At 38.0% G+C, this 12731-nt stretch overlaps 1 protein-coding gene across 1 annotated transcript in view; it reads right to left on the reverse strand.

Annotated features, from left to right (window-relative positions):
- LOC139452658 (tyrosine-protein kinase receptor torso-like) overlaps window positions 1–12731 on the reverse strand; it is a 381001-nt gene that overhangs the window by 220588 nt on the left and 147682 nt on the right. Inside the window, exon 7 of the mRNA XM_071234197.1 lies at window positions 5869–5967. Coding sequence (XP_071090298.1) covers window positions 5869–5967 — 99 coding nt within the window. The remainder of the gene's footprint in view (window positions 1–5868; window positions 5968–12731) is intronic.

Below are 12731 nucleotides of genomic sequence, written 5' to 3' on the forward strand. Positions count from 1 at the left end.
CTTGCCTGATGTAATATGAATGGGTACCACAGTAAACACCCACACACCATCGGTTACATTGAATTGGCTTCCCCATGAGTGTATATCTGCACAGATTCATGGTTATACACCTATCATATCATTTGTCTAAAAGGCAAATCACATCTCCACTGTTGAGTCATAGTTGTCATCGCTATTTATAGATTAGTTAAAATTGACCACAGTCAGCTAGTCATAGCTGAACAGCCAGTCAGCCCTATTTATAGCTGAGTAGTCAGGGTTATTATTAATGGTTGATACGCAATAGAACATAGCTATGAATAGTCACGGTGGTCAATCCCAAAACTATAAAGGCTATCTCGCGATCTTTCTGAGCCTCTGTATAAAACTGACTTATTGTTGGCCTCAGTTTTGGGTCAAGTTTCTTTCCATAAAAAGGAAGTATTTGTGCATGGCAGATTCAACATCCTTAAACGTTTGAATTGAATGCCCCTCTTTACGCAGTTCATCATTAAGAATATCTAATCTTAACATCCTATTTCGGGCCCATTGTGACTGGGCTGTTTCGAGTTGTTCTAATGCTTTATTATGTCGTTTACACTCCCCTCCTCTCATACTAGAAAATAAATAATTACTCCCTGAAAAAGCTAGAGCATTAACAATAGCCCCACCGACCATCATCGCAATTGTTGCCATATTCAAATGTTTTATATGAATATAAATATTCAAATGTTCAATAATATAAAATATTCAAATGTTTAATTACTTCATTATGTCTTCTGGGATAAGCCATGTTTGATGAGTATATCTTTTGTAGCCATTGCCAATCCTATATGAAGAATCATCATACTGATATCATAACCATTAAAATCTAGTTAGGGTGGTGTGGCTTTAGTAATCATTTTAGCTATACGGGCATAGCCAATGGCCAAGCCGCTGACCACCGCTGAATGATACGTTGCGTCTACCAACATTTTACCGTCTGTAACTGGAGTAGTTATTGCTTTTATAACATTATATGAGGGCTTAACTCTAATTGAACTTGTTGTTGTGATTGTGCAATCGCTGGTGACGTTTTCTCTTCTCCGGTCTTATAAAACAACCATACTGCTGCAATAGCAACAACCCCCAGTGTATAGGGAGCTCAAGTTTTAATCGAATGATTATGTTGTTAAGTATTAGTTTTGACTTCCTTGCTAGCGCACCCTTCCTACCAGCTGCTACTTTTCAAGGATTTTTAGTGACTCTGGCTTGTGATTGTGCAATCGCTTGTATTTCCTCATTCACTTGGTGTGTTTCCACAATCAGTTGCGCAATCGGTGTTATTTCCTCGTTCACTTGTGGTGTCTCCACAATATGTTGTGGTGTCACTTGAGTCTCCATTGTTAGTAAGTGGGCACTTATGTTTAAATTGACAATACCTAGCCGTTATTGAAGCTGTGGTCACCGGAGCTAAGAACATTCCGTATCTATGATAAAACTCACAGCTTACTGCGCTTATAGCGTGTTCGATGAATGGGTCTTTCTCGAGAGATTTGCATAAATACATGCGATGTTCTGCCTGGATAGGGAGAAACGTACTACCTACAACTGTGTATAGTTGTAACATAGCCGAACCTGTTGTTTAAGTCATGGGAGCTCCCAGTCTATACTCGTAACGCGTGTACCGTGTTCTTATTTCTTCATCGGTCATGCTATCAATTTTTTCAGTGGTATAATTTTCCCCAAAATATTGGGAACATTTTCCACCGGCTACCAAATCCAGGACTCTTTCTCTATGTTTATCTACATCTTGATCTACATGTTGATCAGGTCCTTTGAGCATTTGTTCGATAAGTTCGTCGCATTCCATAATGTAATACCTAAGGAGATATTTAAGTCTAACATAATGGAATATGGCATATCCAATACAGCCCGTAATTATAAACTGTTGTGAAAGAATGAGGATTTCAAACCACATTGTTACATAATAACTGCTAATGTTTAATTTATCGTATTTTTGCTATATTGGCTATTTTTTGCTATATTTGTGCTTAGCAGTTGCTATATTTACTATATTTTTGCTTAGCAGTTGCTATATTTTTGCTCAGCAGTTGCTATTTTTGCTAAGCAATTGCATAAGCAGCTGGTTGATCAGTTTTTAATACGAATTTACAATGCTTCGTTTCCGCTAACAGTTTCCTGACTTTACCCCGTTCGAGCGTGGTATAAATAACACTCATTTTCGCATAAACATTCCTCAAATGAATCTCGGTCTTTGCAATGAAACAGGGCTACCCATTTGGTCTGCTCTCTGAGATCTTTCAGGACAGAGTTGTATTTTTGAGTAAGTACCCAAACGCTATGCTCCATATGCCGACCGGAGAATGCTTAATATGAAAGCATATCTTTCTCTTTGTTAAGTTCTTTAGTCGCACTGCAGTCGTCTATTATGAAAAGGGTTGATTCTCCTTTGTATTTTTCGGGACATACTTGTAAACAGTCTTGTAAATGATCATCCGGATCAACTCTGTGCACCCGGGGATCATTCATTACCAAATCTCTCGATAGGTATGTTTTATTGACGCTTATAGTCGGACACAAAATAATAATATGATCGAAAAACCTCCCGATAATTACTTTCTAAAATATCTAGAATAAAAGCTGTTTTTCGACAACACGTTTGCCAGCAGATGATAGCGCAGTGCGGTTCTTTAGGTAAAAGATTATTAATAGATTTCTTGCACTAATCGTCAATTCTGTATACTAAGTTGCGCATCCATAATCATGTTCAAATATATCTTAATTTACCAACCGCTTCCTGGTGCTTTGTTATCTGTATAGTAACACCCTTGCTGGCATTTTCTATTCTCCGCCCACTAGTACTACCGTGTAGTTGGTCATCGTCCGCGGTTCGTATGTCGAGCCATAGCGCATACTTCGTGGTAAGGAATTCAGCCATCGATACATCCTGAGAGAGACAGATCTTTCACGCCCGCATTAACTTTTGGGCTTTGTTTTATAGAAGGGAGTTTTTTAATCTCATCCCACTGTTGATATGCTCCCATGCCTTGACTATATAGTTGATTAGGCACATCCTCCATGGTCAATTCTACTTTTGTAATCTTGGGGTTGTAGAACTTCTCGGTATCTTTTGCAAATGCATCAGAGGGGTCCTTGAACAACATTAAAATACCCTTCAATGATCTCCTGGGGACATTTAGATTGATATTCCACGTCGTATCTTTTTTGTTCCTCGTGATGTTTTGATGTCGAAGCACGAGATCGTGCAAAAGAGCTAAACTTCAGGGATACTGGTTACGAATTTGTCTGGCTAATTCAGGATCTGTTATCATATCGAACTCCTGTGAGATATTGCCAATAGAATAGCTAGTGCCATCTTCAGCGGCTTTGCTGCTGTAGTCATTAAAAGTGAGTTTGCATTCTAACCTATCGCCTAGGGATGCTTGACCGCCTCCGTGGTCCTGTGGTAGAGCGTCCGCCCGGAGAGCGGAAGGTCCAGGGTTCGATCCCGGGCCGCGTCATACAAAAAGACGTTAAAAGATTGTACTTGTTGTTACCCTGTCTGGCGCTCGGCATTAAGGGGCTAAAACAAGGACTGGTCGGCTCGGAGTCAGTATACTGTGTCTGAGTGGGGTATTCATGTTAAACTGCGACATGGTATCTCAGTGAGCTAGCACTATAAATCGGCATCAGTCCGGACTAGTACAAGCAGCCACACACACACATACACGTGCATGCACGTCGCTATATAAGTGCAATAATCTTGGACGCGACGTTAAACCCAATTTCACCTCACCTCACCTAGGGATGCTTGATAGAAGGGCATGTGACTATCTAGTAATTCAAAGTAGAGCAGAATATAGAATCGGTTAACTAATGCATCACCAACAGCCTTATCTCCTACGATGGTATTATCGCCACTATCAGCACCTATACGCAGTCTCAATATGTTCCGATTACAAATACCTTGGTATTGTATGTTTTCCCATTCTTTAGCCATTCTCCAGAGATCCATGTAACAGAAATATACATTGCTGTCGTCAATACTCAAAACTTCATTACCGCTAATTTTAATCGCGATTTTCTTAACAATCGCACGACCTTTGTTCTGAATGAGCTCTCTGCTAGCGTCAGCAGAACTCAAAAGAATTGTAAATGATAGTTGTGCAGTTCCTGAAACTAACACATCATGTCCGCCGAGATTGGGAAAGCGAACCAGAAGTGTTTGATTCTGATCAATGGTACTCAGGTTATTAGTTATAGTTACAGACTGACAAATTGCTTTGACCCCAAATGGATCCCGAAGTCTACGTTGTGGGTTTAACCTGCGACCGTATTGCAAAGACATTGTTATATTGAAATTATGTAACCTTATGTTTAATATAAAAATGGATGATTTTAATCTAGATAACTTTGAAAATCTGAGTACAATCAAAGAGGGTACTGATGAAACAAGCTTTATGAATCTTAACGATGAACTTTTGAAACCAGCCGTTAATGATTATAATGAGGCCTTAAAGGAAAGCCCAATAGGTTGTGACTATTCAAAGTTTACAATCGATAGTAAAGGAGTATTGGGACTGCGTGGCTCTCCGGATATTGTTCTTATGAATTCTCGTACTCATAAGCCCCTAGCCTTGTCAATGATAGCCAGTAAACCACTGCTCGTAATGAATTAGGTTTTGTAGACTACTCACAAGAAAAACTTTCCGCGAAGACTACTAAGGTTCTTAAGACTCTGCGTGCTGAACTCGGTACTATAATTTGGAAGAAAGCTGGAAGCTGGCCTCGGACGGACTCGGAGAAATCTTGGATACCTACTATGATAATTCCACGTTACAGGTACCATCCTTGGAGTTCAGTATTAGGGAATTGCGAGGTCTTGACAAGGCAATGCAAACAATCAGGGAGAACTCATCAATAATATAGCTAAGCTATCTGAACTGGACTAGCATATAGCTTATGAGAAAACAAAACTTGAACAGACGGGTGATGAATTCAGTAGATGCCGCATTGCAAGAAAGATTGCGTAACTTAGAAGACGAAATATTGCCCGCCTCGACCCGGCTTCGAGTAATAGAAAGGCACTTCGTTCACAAATAAGTCAAATTAGAGAAACTATCTATCAAGTCCTCAATGATGATACCACACTGGCCGATAAAATTAAAACATTGTTCAGAGAACAGGGGATAACCATTGTCAGTATTTTAACCGCATTGGGATTTATTATATCGACTTTGACTCTCGTGTTAACCGGTGGTACAGGTGGTAGAGGAGATGGCACACCGCCTAGTGATAAAAATGGTGTAAAAGAGTGGATAAAAAAGCATTTAAAAGCATTAGGAGAAGCACTGGGAAAGCTCGCTGGGAAAGCCGCATCTGCACTTCCCAGTATAATAGGGAGTATAGTTTCATGGCTCTTGAATTTATTAGCAAAGACCACCACTTGGCTTAGTCAAAACTTGTGGGCACTGATCGTAGTAACTGCCAGGCTGTTGTACGTATCAGCTAAAGACTATTTATCCGAATCAGTTCATTAAGAACTATTTAACCAAATCATAAGTAAACAAGCCGCAATTCCACCTACTATTAACGCTGTTTTTTCATCGATATGTTGTTGATTTTTAGCTGTAATATGTGATGACACTTGTGGTTGTGCGTCAGTAGATGGTTGTTTCGATGTCTGTGGCTTGACCATTCCCGTTTTGTCTGTGTTTGTTTGCGTTATTAATTCGGTGTTAATATCTGAATTTATACCTGTTTTTTGTTGATCGGTAGCAATAACAATTTTATCATTATAGCCTATCACTTGACCGATCTTAAGTTCCACTCTCTACAATAAGAATTAGGTGGTAATATTAAATTCCAACAACCATCATTACTTACTTTTGCCTGGCCTCCATCTAACCAGAGCAGCAACTTTACCATGCCTGACTTCCTGGCTCACAACTCGGACTTCTCTTGGCTCCTGAGGTTCAGAGGTGGCTGCAGGGATTAAAGGAATATTCAGCAGGAAATATGCATGACACATTAGATTGTAATAATACTACTCAAAATTACTTTTAATAATGTTACAATCAATATTAAACGATATGTTCTTTATTAAAAGAAAAAATATTCAGTATCAGTTAAATGGAAAGAATTTACAATGAATTCTTTTTTTTGTAAAGGTGCTCCCCAAAATAGTATTAAACTAAAAAGGTGTTTGCTCTACATGAACAAATAGTGCCAAAGCATTGCAGCTCACCAGGTTAAGAAGCCAACGTGTCAACAATGATAGCCACTTAACAAAAGTTGCTGTCAGCATTAATATAAAAACAACTCTACATAACTACTGAACACTAAAATCCAATGATTTGACAAAAATATTATGTGACCATAAGGATACACATTACATGCCAAAGTTGAGCTCCTCAATTTCATAGAAGTTAATAGAGCACCATAAAATTGAGCAAACACATTAAGCATCCCTAGGGATATGCTTGATAATCTCATAACCATGCATCATATTTATTTTTACCACAATATAGCATATATATCACGTATACTAAGGATCAAGTTTGGAAGATATTATCATGGCACTTTGGTATATTTATCCCTTGTTACGAAAAAAATCAATAGTCAAACAGGACATGCTTAACTGTGATTCACTCATCTCAAGGGATACCAAATGGAGGATTCTCACCTTTAAATAAATATTCATGTGTATATCTAGATGGCCAACAACGTAAAATGACCTCCTCAAATCCTATAGTCTGGAAGTTAATTTAAGGTACCGACGTTTACTACAATAACTGACAAACTATTGGACCTACTCCAGTCAAAGTTGGTATGAGATTATTAAACAGTCATACATAACTGGATATTACATTTAAAGACAATCGGTGCATGAATAAAAAATCTGTCTATTTAGCTATCACTATATTTCATCAACAACCAGACCTGTTAGTCACGGGTGGAACGAGCATTCATTGTAACAGCCATCTGCATAATGCTACCCCTGCGTCACAGGGCCATATGACACAGTTGAACCAATCAACTCAACGCAGGCGTGTAGTCAAGCTATCGTTGAAAGATTTAACCGGACATTAGCGGAACACTTTTTTTTATATCAATATGGGATCGAAATGAAATCCGAGCGATTAAGATCAACCGAATTGGTGACACGTTTATCAGCTGTTGTGTCAGTGCTGAATAATGAAGTAACGAGATTAATCGGGAAGAAACCATCCAATGCCATTAAAATGAAATCCGTGACTTCTGAATCTTCAGCACCGAGGAGAAGCAAAGAACAAAAACTTCTGGATAGAGTAAGCATAAGATATTTATACCAGCCCGGTGAACTTGAAGGAGGCCAACGTCGCGCAACCTATCCGACTTGGTCCCTTAAGATTTATAACATTAGTCGGTTGGTTACGAAAGAAGGAGAGGCTATTCTTTACTATCTTAAAGATGGACCGGGCAGAGCACTTGTGCGAGAAGAGTTGCTCATAGTTCCCAACGATACAGTATTACCACCATAACCATAAGCATAGGTAGTTACACCATCATTATCAATCCATCTCTTTGTATCTAAGGGGGATAATCATGTCTTGTTCATCCTTAATCCATATATCCTGTGATTGACACTTCTTACAGAGTTCTACCATTGAATAATGCTTCTTTGTACTGTTTGTGTTTGATATGCTTTTTTACCACATACTTCTTAACCCCTTTAGCTTTTCTTATCTCTCCATTATCAGACTTCTTTATAGAATACATCTTAGGTCTTAATCCGACATACTCCACTGTAGAGGTCCCAGGACATTCATCCTTCATCTTGCCTAACACCTTTTTATTTACTATGCTGTGCAGTGGATTATCTTTTGGGTAATCGCTTGTGTCGTACATATCTATTTTTTCTGCCATATCTTTATATACATCCTCGGATCATATTTCCATCAACAAAGAATCTGTATCAGTACATAACACCTCGCACCTATCGCTGTATTGCTTCTTAAGTTCTCTAGTTCGCGAGAATTACGTGTTGACATAGAATCGTCCAACAAAAACAAATATGACTTTTAACGATTCGAAGTATGGCATTTATGATATATGTATCCATTATCTGTCAACTTAAGTTCGTTTCAAGGCGTCAATAGCGGTAATCTGACCGTGGTTGCTGTTAATAACGGTGAGCTGTGTGATCTTCCGATCGCTTCACACACGATTTCGCCGAAATTAATTAAAACAATATTAAAAGGAATTTTGAATAAAATTAATGAAATAAGTAACAAACAAAAGTCCAGATATACAAAGAACACTTTCTATAGCCAGACAGTGTAATTACATTAATAATTTGCGAACTTCAGTATGGATTTGTTGACATGGTATTTCCGGTGTTACGTGCTCACAGTAATGTCTTTCCATGGGGGAAAAAACATCAAAACACATTAATTCATGTATAATGCGCACCCCCTTCTACACAGCTGTGTTTTTTGGAAAAAAGTGTGCACTATTCTCAAGAAAATACGGTAAGGCTTACTGATGAATTTACGCCAATTTGACCTGAATTGTCCCCAATAAGCGCCCACCCTTTCTGTCTTTTTTTAAGCGCCCTGTGCACTTAATGGGTCGAAAACGGTAAATTGACTCTAGCTCACACCGCCTGGAGTCAATTAATGCTTCTATGATATAAATTTTTATAGGCAATGGGTGTTCTGCCGCAACTCCACTGGAGCCAGATTTATATACCTATACTACCACTACAGGGGGATTTTTTTATGTGTAAAGGATGATGCGATTTAACGATACTCATGAGATTAAACTAAATTGCAATGAAAATAATATTGTGTATTATTTTTATTCATAAGTATACCATTATTTTTAACGAAGTGATATTCAACATTGTTACTAAGTTCTTCGTTCATTTTACTAGGAGACCAGACTATATACTCTTCTTGGTAATTAGAAAGAAACAATTGATGACCGTATTTGGTTGGTTTGATATCACTGATATACTATATACCTTGTGGTAATTCTCTCCATTTGACAATTTTGACCCTGAGCATAAATTCCATTATTATATATTTATGTAAGCATTCTTCTAAATGTTGGTTTTGGCATGGAATAATTGTCTCCCCTGTTGTATGAACTTTTTTTCCTCGTCTTCGCTACTAATACCACTGGTCTTTGATCGAATCTCCTGCTTCATTGCGTTGTATTTGGTTAGTTCTGACAACACTAAACGAAACTCCTCTTTGGATATCTTACAATCAGCCATTGCTGTTGAAAATTATCCTCAATGCTGTTCAACTTTGCTTCGGCGAGTATCCGAATATTATCGTGTTTTAATGCTTTCTTTTGCGACGTACGAGAAATGAATTTTATCGCTATTCCTGCCAGTCCTGAGACTCCGGCGGCATTTGCATGCCAAGTACGATAGGCACGACAATTATAGTTGATAATCAACCAACACTGGCTACACCGAGTCCCATGCTAGCCGTTACAAATGCGGTGTCAACTCCGTCGAGAGCGTTCACGGCTCTGCGATACTTTTTATACAATCCAAGTCTCTACTCCCTCTCCTTCTCTATTCGATGTTTTATGTTGCTTATTTGATGTAATCGAAATCCATCAACTTCATCGAGCGCTGGATATAAATCCATATTATTATTATATCATATAATAGTCTTTAATTGGTCTTGCTTAAATGTTTTGAGAGTATACATCAACCTTATCAAATGTATATTATACGGCATGAATATCTTAGTAAGAGAAATGCTGTCACTTTTAATAATTTGGACCCCCTCAAGGGTTGCAACGGGTGATGCTCCAATATGAATAATACTGCAACGACGACGCTCGTGTTTCTTTAGCCATTTAATCGATAGACCTGGTAATATTTCGAAGGCATTTTCCGGTGCATCTCCGAACAAGACTTCAATAATAAGCGTAGAAATATTAGGTATTGCACTCAAGTTCTGTTTAATATCATTGAATTCAGTAACCAAATTTAAACTAACATTTTTTACTGCCGGGCGACTAAATAACATATGACCTGGGTTTTCTGGCAGGGGAGAGACTAACACACTTTTTCGTTTTGATGGGATATAAGCCCCGAGTATGATCCCACTATTTATTATCTTAGTTAAATTATGTGCCTTACCCATCATCACATACGGTGGGGTAATGACGATATTCAGTAGCCACTCGATGTTTGCTTCAACCATAGTCCATTTATTATTATCGTTGAGAGTTAGATTTTACGAAGTGTTTTTATGGAGTCTACTAATGTCAACATCGCTTAAATCTCCTAGATTACCTGTGAATGTAACTTCTTTCCGCTTGTATACATTATCTTGTAAGTGTAAAGCGTATAACTTACCATCGGTACCGGGTTTACCGAATCCTTCTGTGTCTCCAAGATTGGAAAGCGCAATTGTATTACATTGTCTGAACGTTCCAGGGCCTGATGAATCAACCATTATTTATAATATGGAGTGTTACACTCAAGTATCCTATATGTACAGGTTGATGTTTTACATCTAATACAGAAATCTTGAGATCTAAAATAATACCACGCTTTAATTTTTTATATTGTAATGATGAGAAAGATTCCGTTCTACCGCTATTGTATTTTTCATCTTTGACTGGAATAGTTCTGAGTAGAGTTGAAGGACTTTCTAGTTGAATATTATCCGTAGTACTTATTTGATCAAGATGGATGCACAACTCTTTAGAGGGAACTAAATCGGGTAATGTATATCCCTGTGTTGATGTCTCGATTAATGTTAGTTCTCCGCGTGCAAGTCCAAGTGTAATTGCTAAGTTCTTGGAAAGCTTTACACCCTTTTCTCCAGCGTTCAAAATCAGGATCCCATTCAACTCATTTTGTGTGAGACTAATTCAATTAGGTTTAAAAAATTCATCATTGAGTGAGCATACGCTGTAATACCCATCAGGTATAATAAGGTATTTTTCAACAACATCGTTTTCACCTAATATAAACATCTCATTATTTCTTTTCACAGCATTTATATTGGTCCACCGCGGGTAATATGTTACATCACAGAGGGCGACTTCAAGTTGTCCATCCGAGTTACCGATAGTATGAAGCAGTTCAATAGACTGACCATTTGTTATTCTCGGGAATGTAACATACATATTACATATACAATGATACTATATCAAAACTTAAATATGAAATCAACTTATATTACTAATAAGTCGATTTTAGTAAGTGCCTCTGGCGATAAGTTTTTGTTGAATTACCTCATATCTTTGAAAAATACAGGTTCAGGGCAACTAGCGATAAAATGGTGCACGATTGGGTCCACAATTTGATGCAATTTTGGCAGAATCAGTTAAACTTTGCCATATGGTGCGCCACAACAGGATGTGGTGTATCTCTTTATGCCCCAGGATTTGAACTAAATAAGTCTGTTTTATCATTTCACGTGTACTATCAGATTTAGACGTATACTTAAAGAAATTAGTGCCCCATTACCACAGGATTGAGCATGGAATGCATCAAATAATCCGTACAATAGGTTCGCGTAAGGAACGTACTTGTCAGGAATTTAATATTGTTACGAGTAAAGATTGGCGTATTAAAGGAATTAACCATGGTCTAGGTGTTCCGTACAGCGGACAAAAAACTGTTAAAGAAGAAAGCGATGATTTAGTTAAAAAAACTCATCAACCATTCGATCCATTTAAGTTGTTACAGAAAAACAATCTTTTTGTAAGATTGCATAATCTTAATCATGGCTGGGAACTTTCGCGTAACGACTGGAGAGGAGATCTTATGAGTTTTAAGGGTGATTTGGCTTATATTGTTACCAAATTTGTACAACTGAATGATACCGCAAATGCTTGGAATGAATTTCTTAATGATAAAACAGAAAATAATTTTACTAACCCAGGAGTTGTAAGAGTTTATGAATCAATAAGAACTTATTTATGGGCAATTCTCGGTGCACAATCGCAAACACGAAAGTCCATTATTGGTTCTGGGACGGCGTTCGATCCACAAAAACAGTTTGTTGCAAATGTTGAGGATGCTATTAATTCACCAGTTGACATACCATCTTCTATAAAACCTTATCAGGATGTATTACAGTACGCACAATCCAAAGAGGATTACCTTTATGCGCAGGAACTATACATGTCTCCGAGTAATATGGAACTTAAGATTGATCAAGGCTATAATAATAAAATTGTTATTGCTACCGATCAACAAAAACCAGGTATAAATTCAGATATTAACACTGAATTAATAACGCGAACAAACACAGGCGAAACGGGAATAGTCAAGCCACAAATATCTACTGATGAAAGAACAGCGCTTATAGTAGGTGGATTCGCGGCTGGTTTACTCATGATTTGGTTCAATAGTTCTTAATGAACTGATTTGGTTAAATAGTTCTTAGCGGATACGTACAACAGCCCTGCAATTCCTACGATCAGTGCCCAGTGGTGGTCTTAGCTAATAAATTCAAGAGCCAGGAAACTATACTCCCTATTATACCGGGAAGTGCAGACGCAGCTGTCCCAGTGCTGAACCTAATGCTTTTAAATGCTTTTTTATCCACTCTTTTATACCACCCCTATCACTACGGGGTGTGCCACCACCTGTACCACCGGTTAACGCAAGAGTCAAAGTCGATATAATAAATCCCAATGCAGTTAAAAAACTGGCAATGGTTATCCCCTGTTCTCTGAACAATGTTTTAATTTTATCGGCCAGTATAGTGTCATCGTTGAGG

The sequence above is a fragment of the Haliotis cracherodii genome, unplaced genomic scaffold (genome assembly GCF_022045235.1).
Source record: "Haliotis cracherodii isolate W230 unplaced genomic scaffold, xgHalCrac1.p SCAF_9, whole genome shotgun sequence".
NCBI classification, from domain to species: domain Eukaryota; kingdom Metazoa; phylum Mollusca; class Gastropoda; order Lepetellida; family Haliotidae; genus Haliotis; species Haliotis cracherodii.